Source organism: Sarcophilus harrisii, chromosome 2, assembly GCF_902635505.1.
Source record: "Sarcophilus harrisii chromosome 2, mSarHar1.11, whole genome shotgun sequence".
Lineage (NCBI taxonomy): Eukaryota > Metazoa > Chordata > Mammalia > Dasyuromorphia > Dasyuridae > Sarcophilus > Sarcophilus harrisii.
Window position 1 is genome coordinate 495,568,008 of NC_045427.1, and position 24,354 is coordinate 495,592,361.

The 24,354-nt window shown below is 38.4% G+C and overlaps 1 protein-coding gene across 3 annotated transcripts in view; it reads right to left on the reverse strand.

Moving 5' to 3' along the window:
* Window positions 1–235: 235 nt before the first annotated feature.
* The window catches only part of LOC100918953 (chymase), a 124,910-nt gene continuing 100,791 nt past the window's right edge, over window positions 236–24,354 (reverse strand). For all 3 annotated transcript variants that reach the window (XM_031955107.1, XM_031955110.1, XM_031955111.1), the window contains 3 exons: window positions 2,568–2,703; window positions 1,103–1,360; window positions 236–593 (listed from right to left, as the gene is read on the reverse strand). In XM_031955107.1, coding sequence (XP_031810967.1) covers window positions 450–593; window positions 1,103–1,360; window positions 2,568–2,703 — 538 coding nt within the window. In that variant the 3' untranslated portion in view covers window positions 236–449. The remainder of the gene's footprint in view (window positions 594–1,102; window positions 1,361–2,567; window positions 2,704–24,354) is intronic.

Sequence of the window (24,354 nt, forward strand, 5' to 3'; positions counted from 1 at the left end):
CTTTTTATTTCTTTCCAAAATAAGGCCAGCATTTTTCCTGGTGTCCAATGAAAACCTAATGGATTGAGTGGCCATTAGGAAACACCAGCCAAGAACAATGAGGACTATTTACTTCCACTCCAAAACTGTGAATACTGACTCCCTCTTCTCTAGGAGGTCCTTTGCTGCTACACTGACTACCATGGGCAGGGAGAGGGGGGACTACAGTGGGAGAGAGTAATCACACACACAACCCTGGATGCTTCGGTTTATTGCAGTCATAGTCGACCTTCAGTTCAATGTCCAGAGTAACTCTTCATACCCTTTCTCCTCCTCCCCTCCCCCACACATCTTGGACTCTGGGATGAAGCTGGGCAGGCAGGGAGACAGTCCTAGTGTGAAGGACAGTCCCAGAGAGGAGGCTGGGCCCTAGGAGGAAGATTCCTTTTTGCTGAGCCGGGGCCACGGAGCTAATTTGCTTTTAGGATTTTATTGATCCAGGAGCTGTAATGTGCAATTCTTGTGATGCCTGAAGGCGGTTTTGCATCCCTTTTTCTATAGGAGACAATGCCTTGGGCCACACCAGAACAAACGAGGGGTCCTCCAAAATCTCCCTATTAGACAAAGAGGAGTAAGCAAGAAAGGTTGATCCTCCCTTCCCCCACTTAGCCCTGGCTCTTTCTGAGTTTTTGCAGAAATCCTGGACCTTCCTGGGTTCATAAGTTCCAGCACAGATTTTTTTCTTGGGTCAATTCCAGAGGCACCTTCCCACCCAGGCTTCCTTCTCTCCTCCCTATCAGTATTTCTCTGAAACTCTGAGTAGGATATGGGGGGAGGGGGGCAGAGAATGAGTCTCCCACCCTCCCACCTACAAGTGCTCAGGAAATGGGACCTGGATTTGGAAATTTGGAATATTTCCTATTCTCACAGACCTCATTCCTCACCCCAACCCTCTGCTCCAAACCTCTGCCTGAGTCCTGCATACAGTGAAGTGCTGACCCCATCCCTTCTTAGGAGGTTCTGACTCTGAGAGAGAGAGAGAGAGAGAGAGAGAGAGAGAGAGAGAGAGAGAGAGAGAGAGAGAGAGATTTCCAAAGAAGAGAAATATGAATTGTGAACTCACCTCATATACTGATTTATTTGACTTGGGATTCTGTACACACAATTGGGATCTCTCATCAAAACAGCCAAAAGACATTTTGCAGTCACTGGGATCCCTTAATGTCAGTTCCACCTCCTGTAAAGTGTCTGATGCCCTGGTCATTAGTTCTCTACTTCCCCAACCAGCTACTAGACATTGTTGCCCAGGTGAGACAGAATCGAATCTGGAGCCCAGAGGGAGAGTATTCACTGCTGTTGTCAGGTTTGCTTTCTTTTCCAGCTGTGAGAAGGAAGGAAAAGAGCTGTCAGAGCCAGGGATGGGTTATATGGGCTGGGTCAAGGGCTCCAGAGATGTAGGGATCTCAGATTCTTGGGAAAACAAGGGAAGACAAAAGGAAATAGTATCATGGAGTGGGGAAGGGAAAGAAACATAATTTCTCACATGTTTATGACATTTTATAGGTAGCAAAGGGATTTGAATGAATGAATGAATGAAAAAGCATTTATTAAGCACTATTTGTTTCCTAGGCAGCATGCTCAGGTTTTCTGAGAACATTCTTGTGAGGTGGTTAATGAGGGAATAATGTATTATTCCCATTTTACATATGAGAAAACTGAAGCTCACAGAAGTTAAATGACTTCTCAATAGTCCCCCAGGCAGTAAGTGGTTGAAGTCAGAACTTGACCATGTTTTGTGATTGTGAATTCAGTGCTTCCTACTAGATCACACAGTTCTCATAGACTGTAGCCCCTCAAACAGCTATCACAGTGTTTCAGAGTTATAAGGGGCCCCAGATATCACAGTATGATTTGTTTCCAAATAGAAATGTCCTCTTTGACATCCAACCTTTGAAGACTTTCAGTAATGATGGACTTACTGCTTCCTGAGTTGTTTGCTTATTAGTCTAATGAAATATTTCATGAAAGAGCTCTTGGATTTGAACTCTGGGAAGGCCTGATTCTGAGAGTGTTAGTAGAGGGTTGAATTTGGGAGCCGAAGATTTGGGCCCAAATATTGCCTAGCTCTTAGCAAGCCTATGTGATCCTGGGCAAGGTGTTCAAAGCTCTCTGAGCCAAGGTTTCCTCATCTATAAAGCGAAGGGGTTGGACTAGACAGTCTCTAAGATTTCTTCTAAGTCTAAATCTATGATGCTATGAAGGATATTTTTCTTATTCAGACAGAACTGAAATATGGGCCTCTCCACCCCCTCCTATCACCTGTTACTAAAGATTCTGTTCTTTGTGGATAAGTAAAATAGGCTGATCTGTCCTCTCCCCCCATCTCTGAACATTGAACAATGAATACTGAAGCAAGAATGGATCTCAGATATCTTTTTGTTCAACTTCTCAGGGTATAGATAAGAAAACTGGAAGATGTGAAAGTTCAAGTTACTTGCCCAAAGTGACACAGCTAAAAAGGGGCCAAGATTGGACTAATGACCCAAACTTATTAACTCCCAGTTCTTTTTTTTTCTATTAATTATTACCTTTAGTAACATGATGTCATTGAGAAACTTTTTGGCATTATATTCTGGGTGAAGAAATTGATGTTTGACATTAATGGTCTGCCAAGTCTTTTCTCTCTTGTTGACATTATGTGCTCCAAGGATGACTGTGATGAAGCTGTTGAGAACAAGAGAAGAGGGAGGCATTAGGAGTTCCAGATTCTTCATGAAGGGAACATTTTGAGATTGGGGTCCAAGGACTCTCCTAGAAAGGTTCCCCTCCCTGGCCCCAGGAACTGGTGGGGTTCTTAGGGTTGGGATGTGGGACTCCAAGCTACCAGGGCCAAGTAAGGGAGTAGAGAAGCCCTTTAATTTCTGGGAGGGTTGTCCATTGAGGAAGGGACAAGGGATTTGTTTGTACTGCCTCAGGTTTTTGACCTCCCAGGGAAACAGAAGGCCAAGGATGAAATTTAAGGGAGCCTATGACCAATGTTGGCCGAAAACCCTATGATAGAGTTTCCTCCATAGAATTACAGTTGGAATCTGGGAGCACCAAAACGACTATCATGGGCCAGGGAAGAAAAATTGGCTGAGATATGGAACTTGGGAAGATCTAACAGGCCCATCATTTGGGGCAGGACAGTCATCAAAGGTGGATTGGGCCTGAAGGGGGAAGGGCAGATCCAAATAGGGCAAAACCTTTGTCACTCTTGCTTTCCTAAATTAGGATTCTTTCCTTCAGGTGAGTAGCCCCAAGAGACAGGGGAGAGCCCTTATTAACTTTTTATTTAATGCATCCCCACCTGGGAGTACGGGGGGGAAGGGATAGACACCTTTCCCTTCCACAACGGGCTGTCATCACAAAGTCACTGCGAATCAGGAACCCACCACAGTTGATCGTTCCATTACAACGTTTGATATCCAGAAAAGCCATGTAAGGACGGGAATGGGGCCTGGATTCTTTCCCCGCAAAGATCTCATCTGAAAGAGAACCTTCTCATATGCACATACTCCAAATATATAGATATACACAACTGAGATAAAAGATCATGTCTGTGGAAATAGTGGGACGCCACCTACTACCTAGCCCAAACTCAAGTCCCCTAGACTTTCCCTCAGTTATTATTGTTTCTCAGGTCTTATTTTTTTCTCTTCTGTAATTAAGTCCATTCTTGTGACTCTGAAATATCATCATCACTATTTTTCTTACATCCCCTTACAATATCCATCTCTATTTCCAGGGAACTTCCGCTTAATTTAACCCTTTACCCTTTCTTTTTTTTTTTACCAAACTTTACCTTTAATTACAGAGTCTCTTAGAAAGAGATTAAAAAAGTGTCTATAAAGGCTCTGTCCTGGGACATTGCCACATGTACTTAAGTGTATGGGAACTTGACCTGGCCTGACTCAGGGCAAAAGGAGACTAAGGTTTGGAGTCTATGAGGTAGAAGAAAAGTCATCAGGAGGAGGGAGGGAGCTTCATCTTCCCAGAGAGGATACACAGAGCAGATGCTGCTTCTGTTTTAAGCCTCCCACCTTTCCTGTCAGGCCAGGCAGGAGAAGAGGGAGGGAACACTGACCACAGGAACTTTCCTGGCTGGATTTCTTCCAATGGGGCAGAGTCAGTTATCTGGTTAATATACCTCCCTTCTTGGAGTCCCCTCTGGTTGTCCTGTCCCTGGAGTGGCTTAAAACGTTACCAACTAAAGACCAAGGGCCATTAGAGCTACATAACCAAAAAACCCCACAACAACTACTAAGCCCCTCTTCCAAACCCAACCAATATTTGTTTTCAAGGTTTTTTGTATTACCAACAATGGTTACATATTATATTATCAGAACATGTAACTCCGAGCAAAGATGAATCTGAAGTTCTCTGGAAGGTGGATCAGTCCTTCCAGACTGCTGGAGACACTAAGAACTGGGCCCTTTTGTCCATTCAGTATATTAGTTAAAGAAAGGATAGTATGATAGAGTTGTAGTTGAAGTGAAAGGGGGGAGGAGGAAGTGGGAAATGAAAAGAGAAAGGAAGGAAAAAATTTGATAAACAAGAGGAAAAGGAAAGATTGTGGGAAAAGAGGCAAGAGGAAGGTAATATCTATATGGGGAGAAAGGGGACCTTTTCTCATTGTATATCTTACTTTGACTTATGTTGAGTCCTGACTCAGGAGCATGCCCATCCATGAGCCTTTTAGGGAGTCTTTTACTTGTCCTCTGAGAACCAAAAATAATGGGACAAATCACTAAATGGGCCAAGAATTATAATGAAGAGATCTTTGTTTTTATGAGTCTGGGAACAGTAAATGGAAACAAGGAGGAAAAAATTTTCATTAGTCAACTCACCTGATTCTTGTCTTTTTCCTATTCCCATCCAATATTTTCACCATCAGTCTTCTGAATTGTTAAATTTTAATTTATTTTAAATTTTCCAATTTATTGAAAGTTTTAAATTTCTTTTCTGGTTCCTTCCCCATTAATAATTTCCCCTTTTTAAATTGTCCTTATTTTTGGGTTTACTCTTCTTCAAGCTTTATTTCATTACCCTAATTTCCTAATTTTAAACCTGGTTCTTCCAAAATTTTGTTAAAAAATAATTTATTTCCCCCATCCAACCTAAATTGAATTTAGAATTTAAATTTAATCCATTCAGGGATGGTGGCCATTCCACTTTGTTACCTTTCTTTCCCCAAAAAATGCTTTAAAACAAGGAAACTGGAATTTGGGTTTATGAAATTTTCCTTTATTTTTGGCCTGGCAAACTCTCAAAAGATTTCTGTACTTTGGTGGGGATACCACAGGATTCCAAGTCTGGTTTTTTGCATTTATCTGATTAAAAACTTGATTAAAACTGCTGCCATCACAGTCATCAGTTTACTCAGAAGTAATCTAGTTCTGAAAAATTATTATACTAATGAAATTATTTAAGATCAACGACCAGAAATTCATTAGGATTATGTGGTATTCTCTTCTTTTATATTATGGTTATATATATATTATATATATATGATGGTTCTCTGTGAGAGCAGGTTTCTTGGGGTGGTTTTCTGGAGGTAGCCTTTAGTTTCAATTCAGAGTAATAATCACTTAAATGAAAAAGGTGTTAACGAAATTCTTTATTATTTCTCCCAAAATAGCCCAGTTAGCTTTGTCTTCAGAGCTCTTGTTGCTAGCTTCAGCCTCTGAATTTGGTTCCAAGACTACAGATTATTCCAGTTCCTGAACTGGAACCCTCCCTGCCAATCTTCTTGAAGTGATTTCTTCTAGTCCAACTCCTACTCATGGCTTTCTTCTGAACTGACTTCCTTCACTTGGAATCTTTTCAACTGAACCTGCTGACTGAGCTTTGTTTTATGTTCCTTTAAAGGTTGATTCCTCCCTCTGAGAATGGGATTTGGAGGTGTGGAATTACAAGTTACAAAGAACCGGGAATGGTGAACCCAATGTGTGAATTCTTAAAGGTAAACAAACCACACAAATATTGCTTCCATCAATTCCATTGGTTAATAATTTTTTCAAGTTCTGGCTTCATAATAGATTATTTTGGAGAATTCCACATTTAAATAAATCTAACTTGAAAAGGACAGGAATTCAGGGCCTTTCTAGTCTAACTCTATACATAAAAGGAATGAAATGTTTCACCTGACATAACACAATTGGACCTATAACCTTTGGATAAAGACACCAAGAATTGGGGACCCAAGTTTTGAGGAAATGCTTTTACTTTTGAATAGCTCTGGTTGTTAGGCAAAATTATTCCTAATAAAGTTTAATTGTTTAAGATGTCTTTCCTTAAAAAAAATCTTTGAAAAAAGTATTATGCCTTAAACTCTTTTCTTCCTGAGGCTATAAATTCCTATATCCTTCAAATGGCCTTGAGCTATGTGTACTTTATAATGGGCACCTACTGATAGGGATCCAGAAGTTCTAAGAAGAATCACTGTCACAGCTGCTTATTTATTGATTATATATATATATATACGTATATATAAAAAAATATATATATTTTAAAACATCTCTTAAATTGAATTTTGAAACACTTGTAATTTCTAGCTTGACTTCACAAATTAGGTAGTCATGGTCCAATGGATCTTCAGATTGTCTCCCAAGAGGGCCTTGTGATTTGGTCATTCCCCTTATCAAATCTCATTGTGCATCAGGTTGGGGATCGGTGATGGGGGAGATAGCATCACCCTCTCTGATCAAATCTTGCAGTTACACAGGCCTTCTATCGGATCTGGAAGCAAAGGAAACCAACAGTTTTCTTACTGTGTCTCAATGGAGATTGATCTGGGTCCCGATTGTCCAGAGACTTACCCGAAAGTTTGGCCTTTCATTCCTCCTTATCTTTTGTGCTTTTTTCCAGGCTGGTTCTACTTCATCAGGATACAAATGGGCGGGGTCTTCATAACAGTATTTTACCCTTTACTAATCTTTTGGTTCAAAATGTTTTGCTTTGAGAAAATATTGTTGTCCCTTGCTTAAGGGGTATTAGAAACCGGCAGACAGATGATATTCTAGAGTTACAGCTGTAGCAGGCCTGTTGGGCTGGGTGAGCTTTTGGAAGAGAGCCACTGACTGTTTAAGGAAGAGGAAACTTTAAAATATGGAGCATTAAAGCTTCTCTCCCAGGCATTAGTTGAGTCGCTCTTATAGGTTGAAAAGGGAGAAAGTCCCAAAAACCTGTGGATTCCCTTTTAAAAATATAAAGAAACTGAAGTTTAGGGAGGTTCAATGACTCATCCATATTTGCGATGTTTATAAGCATCAGAAATGAGATTCAAACACAGAAGACTATAGTCCACCTTTCTTTTCCCCACTGCACCTTTCTTTCTGTCCTCAAACATTTTCCTACTTGAAGTCTGTTTCTTGGCACAACCTTTGGCTGGGTTTTGCTATCTTCTATATCTTGAATAGAAAAATTGTGTTCTATGCCTCTTGACTTCTTGCATTCCTGGTGTTTGTTTCCGAAGAGCCATGGCCTTTTAGGATAAACTGTTACCTGCTCTCTTTCTACCTTCCCATGTCTCTCCCTCCCTCCCCATCTCCTTTTCCTTCCAGTTTGGCCTAGGTTTTGGAGGCCCTGAGGTTTTTTTTTAAATATAATTAAAAGGTGGCTCCCCTTTTTTTCATGTCTCCCAGGACTATTGGAACAGTTTCAAGGGTTTTCCCTTTGGCTTATAGAGGGAATTACCCAGAACAGGACATGGAGTCCACACTGAATCTCCAAGAGAATAGTAAACTATTAGAAGTATTAACCAAAGGCAGGGAATAGGAAAAGAAGGTAAGGAAGTTTTTTAAGTTCTTGGAAGACCAGTTTGTTGGCTCCCAAATTGTGTTTGGACTACAATGCAGATGAAGATGGAAACCTGTAGGGAACTCTACCTCCATGTTTTCTGTTCCTTCTTCCATTTGCTTTCTGTTATTGTTTGGTTCTTCGGATGCCATTTGGTTTTTTTTTTTTTGGGGCAAAGATACAGGAGTGGTTTCTTCTTCCTTCTTCAGCTCATTTAAAGATGAAGAAACTGAGTTAAGTGATTTAATGAGGGTCATGCTGCTAGTAAAGTGTCTGAGGCTGGATTTGAACTCAGGAAGATGAGTCTTCCTGACTCTAGGCCTGGTTCTCTATCTTTTCATTAACTCAGGGAAGGTAAGGCAGTCTGTCAAGAAGCATTTATTAAGTGCCTACTGAGTGATAGACACTGTACTAAATGCTGAAGATAACAAAAAAAGGGTGGGGGGCAAAAACCAGTTAATGCCCTTGGGAAGTTCACAGTCTAATGAGTGAAAAAATAAATTAACAAATATGTACAAGCAAGCTGTGGCCAAGAAAACATTGGAAATAAACAAGAGGCAAAACACAAGAATTAAAAGGCATTGGGAAAGACTTCCTATAGAAGGTGGGACTTTAATCAGAAGTGAAGAAAGACAGGAAAGTCAGCGGCAGAAATAAGGAGGAAAAGCATTATAAGTATGGGGGACAGCCAGAGAAAATATCCAGAACCCAGAGATGGAGTGTCTTGTTCATGAAACAGCCAGGAGACCCCCGAATTGAAAAGCATGTGTGTAACGGTGGTAGAGTACGTGGAAGGTATAGGACTGGAAGGGTGGATGTGTGTATGGTTATATTATTAAAGGCTTTGAACACCAGAGAATTTTTATTTTATCCTGAAGGTAATAAGGAGCCACTAGAGTTCATTGAGGATGAACTCTATCATCCTCATTTTATGTCATGATATAAAACTATGTTTTAGGAAAATCACTTTGCTCTTTAGGGGAATAAACAACAGAAAATAAAGAGAAGATTTCAGGGTGAAATAGATTGGATAAATCTCAGAAACAGTCTCAAATCCCAAATTTGATCATTCGTCTCAGGGGAGACAATTTGGTAAGACTTGCAAATTTTTTTTTTGAATGGGGATACATACACACACACACACACACACACACACATGCATATATACCTCCATATGATGTCTATATATATGTATGTGTGTTTGTATACATATAAAATATATATGTATATATGTAGGTATATATGAATACACACATATATGTATAAAAAACTTACATTATAATGGGGAAGATAATATCAGGAAGATTACGTTCTAATCATAGAGATAACATCTAGGTTATGTGGCAGCTAAGGGAAGATCAGTGTGAAAGTTACAGGAATAGTGAAGGCCATGGAGGAGCAGATTAATATATTCTATCTAGGAACAGTGGTTGCTCATTTGATTCCAGAACTGGAGATAAGGTTATTGGGGGGAAATTTGTATAGGAAAGGTACTTACAAAATGGTCAGGCAGTTGGGCTATGGAGGAGACAGCTGGAGAGAAGGGGAGTGAAGCTTGCCTGGGTTTGCCTGAAATAGTTGGCTAGGAGAGGTAGTTACCAATGAGGACAGCAGTGTCCCAAGGTGAAAATTCTGGAAATGGAAGGATTAGGGCCCAAGCTGTGCAGACTGTTAATTTTTCACTGTAAGCATTTATCCCTTGGAAATCCACAAGCAATTCAAATCAGAGCTTGATTTATTGTTTTGTTGAAAATTATTATAGAGCATTGGCAGCAAGCTTAAATGGAAACAGGGCCAATAAATTATAAGTATCTTTGTGGACCGTATTTGAATTAAAAAAGCCAACACATTTCTTTTTCGATTAAAACAAAAACACAAAGTAGATAGGAACTCATTTTTAGGTCTTGCTTGGGTCATTGGAAGTGATTTAGTAGGTGTGTGTGGAGGTCTGACATGGTCAGATCTATACTTTTGGAGGACTATTTGGTAGTAGAGGAATGGGCTACAGTGGGGAGAGACTTGAGGCAGGAAGGCCAAACAACAGACTATTACAACAGCCTAAATGTGAGATAATGAGAGTCTGCAATAGTGGGAGAGCAGTGTTAGAAACCAGCAAGAGATTTAGAATCAGTTTTATGGTAACAAACAGGACAAAAGTGGTGACATTTTCTGAAGCAAAATCTGATCCTTATTAGTACAGATATTCTCTGGAATATTTGTTGTAGGTGGTGATATTTTTGCAGGTTAGATTTAGAATTCTTGTAGACCTTTTGCATGACTTGGGTATGGGACCGGATGAGATTGTGGCAGTTTAGATTTTACCTTTTATTAATATCTTTTTAAAGCCAGAAGAAATTTACAGTTAATTTTGATTTAGAGATTATTGTAGTGTTTCCCCTATTTCTCATCACCTCCCAAAACAGCTGCTGCTTAAAGGTGATAAAAGGAAATAACACATTTTACAAAGGAAACAAGAAATATCCTAGAGATAAGGATGCTGTTCAAGACCTTCATGGTTCAGAACCTCCTTTATACTGCTGCCTGAGCTGAGTTGTTTAATTGGAAAAATGGGGTTTACAAAGTTAATAGTAGACTTTTGTACTTCTGGTTTCCTTAAGGATTTGGAGCAATGTTGGGAAAGTAGACAGTCTCAAAGCTCCTGACCCTCCATTTCTGACTTCACTTTGTTTCCTACCTTCCCTTCTCCCTCTATCTTCCCATTCACTTTTGTATGTGACTTGGGTTATAAGGATCTGGGTTGGAAGGAATGATTAAAAATAATTCCACTTCTTCATATCTCCTTCTCTTTATCATCGATATTCTGACCTGTATCCCCAACCCCAACAGGTCAGGTGGCCAAGGGCAGGGAAAATTTGAGCCTTCCCATCAAGGGAGCCTCTTATTTCCTCCTTTTCTTCAATTTGCTTCATAAATTAAGACAATGTTAGATTAGCATAGAGTTAAAGGATCTGATCCTTGCAAGGCCCTTGGCTAGGAGTTGAGGACAGTTTTTCAGGGTCATCTTCTGGAAGTCAGTGTAAACTCCAGAGAGGCAAAGTATGACCACTTGCATGAACCCATCCACATGCACATTAATTCATCGGGTCAGAGATTTTTAAGGGAGTTCAACAGCCATTTAGACCAGACTTTACTGAGAATCATTCCTATGACAGCTCTAACAAGTGACTGCTCTGACTCTGCTTTAGGAACCCCATTAAACTCTCCATTACCTTCATCAGAGAGAAAGAGCTTCCATCACTGAAGTATAAAAACTCAAAGACATGAGAGATTTATGATGAAGTAGAGCACCCCACCCAAGCGTTACTGCCAGATCTCAAATTGCCACTGGTACCATCACTTACTTTTGGTTATTATTGGTTAATTTTCTATTTCTGCCACTCAAGGACAAAAGTGAGAGGAGGGCAGAGAGCAGTGTATTTTTCCTCTGAAGACCTTGTCCTAGGAACCATGTCTTCCTCCCTTCTCCGCTTATGCATAACCTTCCCCCCCCCCCCAATAATTGTATTTATAGAGATGATTCAAGTGCACATCTTCTTCAGTGTGATGGAATGTAGCACTTAAGCCACAACCCCTTAAGATAACTCACAAGATAAGTTATGTTATGTAGAATGTTACATGGATTTGGGACATTTTAATAGACTCACCTTGTGTGTCTTGAGGTCCTCTGTACTATCTAGCCCCACACATACTCTGCCATCCAGGAATAATGGCTTCTTTCTTGCTGTTCCTATCAGAGGGCATCCTGTCTAGACAGTTGGATGCCTGCCTTGCATGGAATATTCTCTCTCCTCATTCTGACTTGTGGCTTTCTTCAGTGTTCAGCCAAAATCCCATCTTCCCCAAGAAACTTTCCAATCCCCCCCAATGCTAGTGCCTCCTCTCTACTGGTTATCTTCAGTTTATCCTGCACATACAATTGTCTTCATTTTTCTTTCATTAGAGGTGAGGTTCCTGAGGGCAGGGACCTTTTTTTTGCTTTTCTTTGTATCCTGTTCCTAGTATATGCCGCTTATGGACTGAGATGGATCTCTTTCTCTTTTTTACTTTCAATATTATTAATTTCTCCTTTGAATTTTAGAATTTCAAGTTTAGTATTTGATTGGGGTTTTTTAATTCTACGCATTAATTTGATCTTTTTCTAGCTTTTTAAGTTGCAAGCCCAATTCATTGATCTTCTCTTTCTCTATTTTATTCAAGTAAGCCTCTAAGGATGTAAAATTTCCCCTTATTGCTGCTTTGGCTGTGTCCTACAAATTTTGATATGATGTCTCATCATTGTCATTATCTTGACATATAATTTCACAATAATAAGTGAAATTATTAATCGTGTCTATAATTTGCTGTTTCACCCAATCATTCTTTAAAATGAGATTTAGTTTCCAATTACTTTTTGATCTATTTACCCCTAACTTTTTGTTGAATGTAGTTTTTATTGCATCATGATCTGAAAAGAAAGCATTTACTATTTCTCTCTTCCTGCATTTAATTTTGAGGTCTTTATATCCTAATATATGGTCAATTTTTGTATAGGTTCCACAAACTGCTGAGAAGAAAGTATACTCCTTTCAATATTCAGCTAAAATCCCATCTTCCCCAAGAAGCCTTTCCACTCCCCCTTGATGCTAGTGCCTTTCCTCTATTGGTTATCTTCAGTTTACTCTGCACATGCGATTGTCTTCATTTTTTCTTTCATTACACATGAGGATCCTAAGGGCAGGGACTTTTTTTTGCTTTTCTTTGTATCCTGTGCCTGCATATAGTAGGTGCTGCTTATGGACTGACTGCCTTGCATATAATCAGTACCAAACAAATGTTTGTTGAATTGAGTTAAAAAGTAAATGGATATGTTATCACCAGAATATAATTTCTTATCTTTAAGGTTAACACAGAAAAGAGAAGCTGTATTTATGTGATAAATCCAGAAAAATGTGTTTTTTAAGAAATCCAGCTCTCCATCACTAGAGATGGGTTATAGGGACAAAATAGCTATTGTCCCAATTCAATGAATAGTTTAAAGTTGCTTAAGAAACCATTTTAAGGCAGGAACATGAGAGAAAAAGTAGCTTCATGGAACATCTCAGAGCATAATCTCTCACCTTGCAGGTGATGTATGAAAAGTAATTCATGGTCATGGTAGATAAAGAAAAAACTTCTTGGTGAATCACTTGGCTTTAATTTTTTCCCTTTTTTTTTTTTTTTTTTTTTTTAAGGAAAAAGGACTCACATGAGAAAAATGTTTGTAGTAGCAAGGACCTGAAAACTAAATGGATGCTCATCAGTGGAGAATGGCTGAATGAATAATGGTGTACAAAGCTTATGGAATATTATTGTTCTATAAAAAGTGATCAGCAGGATGATTTCAGAAAAGTTTGGAGAAACTTGCATGAACTCACGTTATTTGAAGTGAGTAGAAGCAAGAGCAACATCCTACATAGAAAAAACAAGATTATGCAATGATCAATTCTAATGGATGTGGCTCTTTTCAACAATGAGGTGATTCAGGCCAGTTCCAATAGTTTTGTGATGGAGAGAAAGGACTGTGGGGACTGAGTGTCGATCATAGAATTCAGTATTTTCACTTTTGTTGTTGTTTGTTTTCATTTTTTCTTTCTCATTTTTTCCTATTTGATCTTATTTTTCTTGTGAAGCATGAGAATTGTGGAAATATGTATAGAAGAATTGCATATATTAACATATATTGGATTATTTACCAGCTGGGGAAGAGAGTAAGGTAAAGGAAGGGAGAAAAACAGTTTGGAATACAAGGTTTTGCAAGGGTGAATGTGGAAAACTGTTGATGAATGTGCTCTGAAAATAAAAAGCTTTATTAAAAATAATGTGCTCTGAAAATAAAAAGCTTTATTAAAAATAAAATAATAAAACAACAACCACCACAATTGAAACTTTTCCCTTTCTTTGGTTTAATCTGTCATTGAGGTAAAAGGCAAGAGAGAGAATCTTCGTGCTTTAAAATCTCTTTCTTGGCTCTCTGGCCCAAGTCACTCCTCAACCCTTCAAGCAACATGTTTTTCTTGAGGAAAGAATTGAGAGACAGATAAGATAGTTTGGGCCTGCTTTTAGACAGTCCTATGGACAGAGACCAGAACTATTCAGTTAAGGGATGAGAGAACTGATATAAGAGTAGTAGTGATTAAAGCTCAGAACTCACAGGTTCCTGCTTCATTTTTTTCAAACTTAGTTTGTTCAGTGATGAAAAATGTTTCAGAACCTAAACTATCAATTCCTGAGTTAATAACCAAAGGCCTGCATTCAATGTTTATTTGAATTAAATTATTTACTTAGTAAACAGAATTAAGTTTAAATGAATAGGTTGAAACAACCAGTCAGTGGTATGTCCTATATAAAACTCTAATTGTTAATACTTTGGAATTAGATTGTGTTAATTCATTTGTACATACACGCACACACACCCCTACACCCACACACCTTTGTATATATACATATACATTTGTATACATGTATATATATACATATATATATATATATATACATATGTATATGAGTACATATATTCTACATCTTTCTCCCTAAGCGTAATATAAATAGATAAAATATTAACTGTAAAATGTGTTATAGAGAAGAAAAGGACATTGCATCATATACCCTAGCAAACTGGCTTCTGGAGGGTTTGCTATCTTTCTCTGTTAAACCATGCATACAGAGCTAGAGTACAATGTTCCCTTTTGGTCTGCCACCACACTGTATCTTCAATGTCTTTCATATAAAGTGTTTCTGGTGAGCAGCATCTCAAAATCACAAAAGGACAAGAGAGAAATGTTCTGGGAGAGTGGATGAAAACTTCCAACATGGTCCTAAAGCAGAATAAATTATAATTATATAATTTTTATATATAACAATAATTAAATCATTAATTCCTTTGTCTAATTTGCAACAACTCTCCTTCCTATGGTCCCCAAAGCTGAGTGAGGCTGTAGAATGGCAATTCCTCCTTATCAGGAAAGACTCAGATTTTTTTCCCTTATCACCTGAAATTCTAATTATTATTTTTTAAAGATTATTGATACCTTTTTTTCCAGTCTTCACTGAGTCTTTGCCCAACATATCCCAATATCTCTCACAAATCACACCTGCCTTTCTAACAAAGAAAAACAATTAAGCAAAATTACTGCCAAAAGGACAGGTTCTAAGAGGATATGCAACATTTTACACCTCTAGTATTCTCACCCTTATATTGCGAGAAGGGAGATATGTTACATCCTATGCTTTTGGGTACAGCTGAAACATTTCAAAACTCTATGCTTGGCCCAGAAGGGTCTCTTTTGCAGGTTCCCAGGGGATTATTTTAGTGTGGTTCTGGGGGGCAAGTTGAAAAGAGGAAGCAACTAAATACTTTTTTATGAGGGTATGGGAGTAGATATGGAGTTCAGTGTCCTAGTGTGTGTGAGATTTTTCTATAGAGGGAAGAAAGTCAGCTTTGCTTCAGGACTTTTTGTGACAGTCATTGCTTAATCATTCAAGTTTGCAATACTTTTCAAGTCAATTCAATAAACATTTATTGAGTGCTTACTATATGTCAGTCACATAACACTATGTGCTAAACTCTGGGGTTACGAATAAGAAAAAGAGGCAGTCTCTGTTCTCAAGAACTTACAGTCTAATGGAAAAAAGACCAATGGTAGAGGTACCATGACTTTGGCCATTTCATTGGATAATATACCCTGAGAAAACTGCCTATAATTAAAAGTAAGTGTTTAAAATAACAGTACACTCTCATAAAGGGAACTGATTAAAAGAAAAAAAAAATAGGGCATGGAGATGTTCCAAATGGGTAAAAGTAAATGTGAGAAGCAGCAGAGGCTTAGTGAATAGAAGGAGCTAGCTGCAGTGTCAGGAGAATCTGCATCTCACATGTGATGACTGTGTGAGCCTTAGCAAGTTTCTTGAATAGTTATGCAATCCGCTAAGACTCTAATTTACAGAGCAGGTGCTTATCTACATTGGTGGAAATCAGAGATTTTATTTATAAAAGAAGGCTATGTGTTTTCTTTATTATAAAATAATTATTTTGAAGTATAGTAAGAGTTTCCATTTTTTAACTAAAAAGGCTAATTTATTATTTAAAGTTAATGTTCAGTGAAAATTATTGTCATTTCAATCAAACATAATGCTTTTAAAGAGTTATTTAATACACTAAGGGTCTTTGTACTCAGTAGTCTGACCCTTTTCAGGCATGAAAGCTTAGGTTCTTGTAATTCTGTTTACTTTGATAGTTATGTGTCTGATCCAACAACAGGAGGCTCTGGGGACAGTCCTCAGCTCTTGTTTCCTCACTCCATCCTTCCCCCGCCCTCCTCCCCACCCCCCCATGAGGCAATCACATCCTGTACTCTGTATTATCTCTTGGTTCTGCTGGTTATCTTGGGTCTATGAGGTTACATGCATAGCCAATAAGAGAAGGAAATGCCTCTTGTTGATGATGCCACCTCAAAGCAGCCAGCTTTTGCATTCATGGCAGCTCATGGTAGCTACAGAGTTCATATCGGGGTGCCTCAGACATTAAAGCCTTTTTACTTCCTTGTTGCACTATTTGAGGTTCCTTCCTTGACCCTTATAACAGACATTGAAGAAAAAGCATATATATATCTCATCCAAGAAAAACAAGAAGATTATGAAAAAAATTAACCAAATAGAAAAGGAAGTACAAAGTCTCAGAAATGAAAATAATTCTCTGAAAATTAGAATAGGACATGGGGAAGCCCATAAAGCTGAGAGACCAAGAAATAACAAAACAGAGTATAAAGAAGGATAAAAATAGAATAGAATGTGAAACATAAGTAAAACAACAGATCTGGAAACTAGATCAAGAAGAGAAAATATAAGAAAATTGGGCTACCAGAAAGTTCTGGCCAAAAAGAGAAACTTGCCATAATAATACAGAAAATATTTCAAGAAAATTGTCCTGGAGTGATAGAACATGAGAGAAAAGTAGAAATAGAAAAAGCCTACCAATCACCACTTCAAAGATATCCTTTGTGGAAAACACACAGGAATATTATTGCCAAATTTTGAAATCCCCAGATCAAAGAGAAAAATTTGCAAGAAACAAGACAAAACCAACTCAAATATGCTGGAGCTACAATTACAATTGTACAAGACTTACCAGCAGTTGCAATAAAAAACTACAGGTCTTGGAATCATATCTACTAACAATCAAAAGAACTCGGCCTGTGGCCAAAAATATCATATCCAGCAGAATTATCTATAATTTTGAATGAGAAAAAATGGATCTTCAACAAACTTGCAGATTTTCAGGACTTTATATCAACAAAACTTGAACTTAACAGGAAATTTAACATATAAAAGCCAGTATCAAAGAGCAATATTAAGGAACTCAACATGGATAAACTGTTTAAACATGGACACTTTTTTTATTTTTTATTTTTGGAACAATAGAAATGTATATATTATATGTGTAAGATCATTTTCAACAATAGGGTAGTTCAAAAGAAAGATTGGCAGAGTTATGGTAACTATAGTAACCATATTCTACAAATGAGGTGAAGAGGAAAAATAAAGAGGCATTAGAGGTGGAGAGAAGGCTAATAGTTCTGAAAATCTATTCATGTCAGGAATTAGTTTAATAGGCAGCACTACACATTTACCATGAAGTGTATAGCACCCTCCAAAATCTATAATGAAATAATGGGGGGACAAATGTGTGGAAAGGGAAGCAAAGGGTGAGTAAGGAAGACAGAGGAGAGATCCTTGGGTGGGGGGAGAATAATTAGTAGTAAGGCAAGTTATGGAGAAAAATTTAATTAAAGAGTCAGCAGGAAAGATGTGTGCATGTGGGTGTATGTAGGTCTGAGTGTGTATACATATGTACATATCAAAATATGTATACATAAATATATCCTTCATGACTGCTTGGGGGTGGAGATGAAAAGGGTAAAAAAAATATAGGAAATAAGGTTCACAGCAGAGAACCAAAGAACAATTTACAAGGAAGTAAGGAAAAGATGGACACTCGTGAATACAATTTCTTCTGCTAATATACATATACTTTCTTGATCTGATAATTTATTGTTATATATTTGAATCCTCCCTGATGTTCTGCTAGGCACATGACAATGTTCTCTTTTGTTTTGCTTTATTTTGATTTGTATTCCTTTTCTGTTTTTTTCTGTTTTTTTTCAAATTAAATTTAAAAAATAATTTAAAAAAAGACTTCATTGTTTCTCTTTGTGGAGGTAGGTAGCATTTTTTTTTTTTTTTTTACCATGACTCTTTCAGGTTTGTCTTGAATCTTTCCATTGATCAGAATAGCTAAGTCTCACAGCTGATCATTTTTTACAATATTGTTATTACTGTAAATATTGTTCTCTTGGTTCTGCTCATTTCACTTTGCATCAGATCTTTCAGGGTTCTCTGACACCATTCTCTCATGACTTCTTATAGCACAATAGTATTCCATTATGATCATACACCATAATTTGTCCAATCATTCCTCAATTGATGGGTATGACTTCAATTTCCAGACGGAATTGTATTCTAATCATAAAATTCACACTCCTGAATTAAAGTTGTATTCCCAATGCATCTTTCCACATAATTTTCTCATAGAAATTCCATTCTTTTGACTTTTCTTTTGGCCCAGGGTCAGCAGGAGTTTTTAAAATTTAATGCTCCTATCATTATGTAGCTCAACAACAATACTGTCTGAGAATGTATTCTGATGGAAGTGGATTTCTTTGACAAAGAGAAGCTCTAACTCAGTTTCAATTAATCAATGATGGACAGAAGCAACTACACCCAAAGAAAGAATACTGGAAAATGAATGTAAACTGTTTGCATTTTTGTTTTTCTTCCCAGGTTATTTTTACCTTCTGAATCCAATTCTTCCTATGCAACAAGAGAACTGTGCGATTCTGCACACATATATTGTATCTAGGATATACTGTAACCTATTTAACATATATAGGACTGCTTGCCATCTGGGGGAGGGGATGAAGGGAGGGAGGGGAAAAGTTGGAACAGAAGTGAGTACAAGGGATAATGTTGTAAAAAATTACCCAGGCATGGGTTCTGTCAATAAAAAACTACAATTGTGGCTAGAAACTGGAAAATGAATGGATGCCCTTCAATTGGAGAATGGTTGGGTAAAATGTGGTATATGAATGTTATGGAATATTATTGTTCTGTAAGAAATGACCAGCAGGATGAATACAGAGAGGCTTGGAGAGACTTACATGAATTGATGCTAAGTGAAATGAGCAGAACCAGGAGATCATTATATACTTCAACAACGATACTGTATGAGGTTGTATTCTGATAGAAGTGGATTTCTTTGACAAAGAGACCTAATTCAGTTTCAATTGATCAATGATGGACAGAAGCAGCTACACCCAAAGAAAGAACACTCTGAAATGAATGTAAACTGTTTGAAGTGAGTGCAAGGGATAATGTTGTAAAAAAAAATTACCCTGGCATGTATTCTGTCAATAAAAAGTTACTATAATTAAAAAAAGAAACAAACAAAAAAACCCAAAACAACTGTGAGAGAAACAAACAAACAAACAAAAAGAATGTAAACTGTTTGCATTTTTGTTTTTCTTCCCGGGTTATTTTTACTTTCTGAATCCAATTCTCCCTGTGCAACAAGAGAACTGTTTGGTTCTGCACACATATATTGTATCTAGGATATACTGCGACAGATTCAACATATATAGGACTGCTTGCCATCCATGGGAGAGGGTAGAGAGAGAGAGGGGAAAAATCGGAACAGAAGTGAGTGCAAGGGATAATGTTGTAAAAAAATTATCCTGGCATGGGTTCTGTCAATAAAAAGTTATAATAAAAAAAAAACTCCAATTAAAAAAAATTAATGCTCCTTCCCCAGATATACTAGTGGATTGTTTTGAGGGTATTTATCTGAGACCAGTAGAGGATTTCTAAGCTGGAACCTGAAGAATGAAGAGTGGGTGAAAAAAATGAAAGGGAAAGTCCTATTGCCTAAAGCTTGGAAGCTCTGGGACCCATTGAGTACTTACAAGGCCTGAGGCAACATGTTAGCCACTGACTGGAGCTTGAGTTTGTAAGTAAAGGTTTAAAGAGTATCAAAAAGCTGATTACCCTATTTTAGTCAGTCTTTGACAATTCTTGCTATCTCTCAAAATAGATTTCATTCAGTATTAATACGCATATTAATAAACAACCAATTAAGTTGTCCTATAAAGCTTATAATAGTCCCTGACTTTTTCTTCAGAGCTATATAAGGCTCAAGTAGGATTTTGGTCTGAAATACCCAGATAATTGCCCAGTTCCACTCATGTGCAGCAAGAGATTTTTAGACTTTTTGAGTTACGAGTTACTAGCCACTGTTCTACAAGAAACTTATAAGTTACTTCTGAGTTCATTTTTAAACCTTGTTGTGATGACTGTGTATTTAAAATCAGCTGGAGTCAGGTTAGGGGAAAATCTTCGATCTTTATTCTTTGTGGAGGTGAAGAAGGATCGCCATTGCAATGTGAGCAGCTGTGACAAGAAGACAGCCAGCAGTCTCTCCCCGACTCTCATCCCGCTCCTCTGCCTCCAACCACCAAAATTGTCATTTCTTATACAATACATCAGGACTTGCACAAAGAGTGGGCGGGGGTCATTCTTTCTCCAAGCATGTATATTAATAGAGTATGGTCCAATTACTATTTAGCCTCACATGCTTGGGACCTCAGTGCATCAACTCGAGCCCATTACATCTCCCACTTTCTTTTGTTTTAGAACACAGGTGGTCATGCCATCCTTGACTCCTCAGGGAGGTCAGAGCCCCGAAGGGGAGGTGATCACACCCTCCCTGACTTCTCAGGAAGGGAGGTGAAATCAATAAAAAGGAGATGATCACACCCTCCCTGACATCTCAGGAAGGGAAATGAAAAGCACCAAAAGGAAGTGGGGGTTGCTAGCGGGTTTCTGGGCTGAAGGGTCTTATTATGCACAAACCATCAGCATGGGAGGTATTACACAAGCACATAGCAATAACGCAGAGGCTATTGCCCTCCCCACAGTCAGTGCAGGCTCGATGTGGTGCAACAGACATGAATTGTACACACAAGAAGCGGTATAACAAACAATATAAATCAACATGGTGTTGTAAAAGATTGCCAGAAGTCCTAGAAGGAGGGTATGTAAATAACAGTAACACATACGTCTTCTTCAGCAGCCAAGAGATAGTCCAAAACCAATCTATTGTCCATTGCTTCACATGTCAGGGAATCCAGTGATCCCTCCAAGTTTTTGAAGTCCTGCAAAAGTCTTTTTATGTGTTAGGGAATCCAATCCCTAGCAGCAGATTTTGAAGTCCTGGAACAGTCTTATCATTTCTCAGAAAATCCAATAATTCCTGAGGGCTTTCAAATCTTATGTCTCAGAGAATCCAATGATTCCTGAGGGCTTTCAAGTCCTACAACAATCTTATGTCTCACAGAATCCAATGATTCCTGAGGGCTTTCAAGTTGTACAACAATTTTATCATGTCTCAGAGAATCCAATGATTCCTGAGGATTTTGAAGTCCAACAGTTTTCGATGTCCATGAGTCAAATGCCATAACTGCCATGCTCTTTCAATGGTGAGCACAATCAGCAACTGAACCATTCGATATTTCTTGGGTCTTCTCCTTCATTTCAAGGGTCTGCTTCGTCTCTCTCCGATGGACAGGGCGAATACGGCTCATTGGCACCCATCTGATTCCTTCTCCACCTGTAGAGATACAAGCAAACCCTCTCCCCAAAGCAGTTAGCCTATCTGGTCCTTTCCATTCACCACTTTCTGGGTCTCTCCACATCACCTGGTGATTATCTAAAGATAGTGGAGCTGCTCACACTGGACACTGCCCTTCCAGTGGGTTATAAAACCTGTCTGCTGGAGCCAGTGCATCTTTGTCAAAAATCAAGAAGTTAATAGTATAAAGGGTTAGATTTAGAAGTTCTCTAGGGTTACCTATGGCTACCCCTTTCTTTTGTTTTTGGAGGAGCTTCTTAATGTCTCTGTTTTTCCTCTCTACTATTGCCTGTCCTTGAGGATTAAAAGGTATGCCAGTGGTGTGTAAAATCTTATACTGTGCACAAAAGTGTGTAAAATGTTTGGAAGCATAAAGAGGACCATTGCCTGTTTTTATTGCTTGTGGCACACCCATAATGGCAAATGCTTGCGTGAGGAATTCAGTGACCACTCAGGGTGTCTCTTTTGCTGCTGGTATTGCAAAAGTGAAACCTGAAAAGGTGTCTATCACAACGTGGATAAAAGACAGACGACCAAAAGATTTATAATGGGTCACATCCATTGCCAGATTTCATTGGGTCTCAAACCACGAGGGTTCTTCCCTGGAGGCAGTTTAGGAGTGTGGAAAGGAAGGCAAACTGTACAGGCTTTTACTATGCTCCTTGCTTCCTCTCTTGTTATTCCAAATTGTAAACGTAAAGCTTGAGCAGCCTGATGATATTTAGAATGAGATGCTTGGCCTTTTGGTATAAAGGAGTATTGACCAACATAGTTAGAAGGCTATCTGCCTTTGAATTGCCTTCAAAAATGGGATTTGGAAGTCCACTATGAGAGTGGACTTACAAGATATAAATCTTACCTGGATCCTTTCTCACTTGCTCTTGAAGTTTCTTAAAGAGCTGATATATATTAGAGGCTGCAAATTTTATTTGGGCTGTGGCAATTCTATGTACCACACCTACTGAATAGGCCAAATCAGATGTTATATTTATGTCTCCTGGATAATAAGAGCTAGAATGATCGCGTACAATTCATTCTGCTGAGTAGACTGAAAAGGAGTTCTGACTGCTCTCTTTATAGTTAAATCATGAGAGTATACAGCACAAATATTATGTTTGGATACATCTGTGAAGATAATTGGAACTTTAAAAGAACTTTAGAAACTTTTTCTTCAAGAATTCATCGCCAATAATGTAATAGTCTGGTTATCTTTAATGGATACCCATGTGTAAAATTTGGAGCCATGGCTAATAAAATTTGCCACTCTGGGATGGTCTCACAACACACATTAATTTGTGTATTGGTATAAATGGTGTATATCTTGTCAGGTCTTGTCCCAGATAATTGTACTGTTCACTTAATGGCCTTTAATAAAATTCTAGCCACAAGCACTGGGTAAGGAGTAAGGCTTTGTTCTGGTTGTGCTGGGAGGTTCACCCACTCTATCACACTGTCTCCTTGATGAAGGACTGCTATGGGTGCCTCTTGTGTGGCAAAAACTGATATTTCCAAAGGTTCTGAGTGACTCTTTCAACCACGTTGGATAAAGCCAGTTCAACTTTTCTCAAAGCCTCTTGAGCTTCTTTTGTAAGCTAGTGTGGTGAGTTTAAAGCACTGTGTCCCCTTAAAATGTCATATAATGGTTGCAATTGATAGGTAGTCAGACCTAACACTGTCGCATCCATTGGATATCTCCTATCAATTTCTGAAAATCATTCAATGTGTTTAGCTTCTCTGTTCTTAAGGACAATTTTTGTATTGTAAGCACCTTAGGGTATACTTCATATCCTAAATATTGAAAAGGAGCATGTCTTTGAATTTTTTCTGGCGCTATGTATAATTTGCAATTCCTTAGTGTTTCTATGGTCTTTTGTAGACATGTTTCTAACATTTGTTCCTCAGGTGCACATCCCAATATATCATCCATATAATGTAATAGCCTAACTTTTGGAAATGCTTTTCTTACTGGAACAAGAGCAGCAGCAACATACATTTGACACAGCTTGGGAACCAAGGACCCTACTTTCACTGAAGAAGTCTCCAGTGACTAGGAACTTGGGTGAGTATTGTAATAGACAAACAGGGAACTTATTTTCTTAAAGACTAAACTAGTAAGATTTTTTGGCTGAAATGGGACAGATGCTAGCTAAAGATTCCCCATCCCCCCTCTCCCCAACCTCCCCACCCTCATCCAGGAGTGGCACTATAGAAAGCATGCTTAAGCTGATAGAAGAACAAAGGCTACTTATAACTTGGGAACAGAGAGCTAGACTTCTGGGTACATTAAAATGCACCTCCTCTTGGTTCTTAGAGGAAGAGCAAATCTCTCAACATAATTGGACATTAATTGGGCAATAGCTCTCCACATATTACAACAAAAACGGGCTCATTCAATTTCCATTGAGGCATTCTATTTATATAGTATAATACAGTTGGCCTTAAAGAATCCTATGATTTCTAGAAGAAAGAAAAAAAGCTCTAGAAATACCCAAATGGGAAAGCCTGAGATAAAGGAGGAAGACAATGAAGAGATTAATGACCATATCCCCACAGGGCAAGGAGACTTAAGTGAGGCTCAAGGGTGTGGTGACTTTCCACCCCAGGAGGCAGCTTCAGCCCCACCTATGGAGCAGGTAACTTACTCTTCTCCTTCAACTCCACCCTCTGGGATGGAGGGAGAAGGGGTAGTGGGGGGGGGCAGTGACAGCACCAGCACCTCCCCCCCAGCATTCAACTACTCCTATGACTAGATTGCAAAA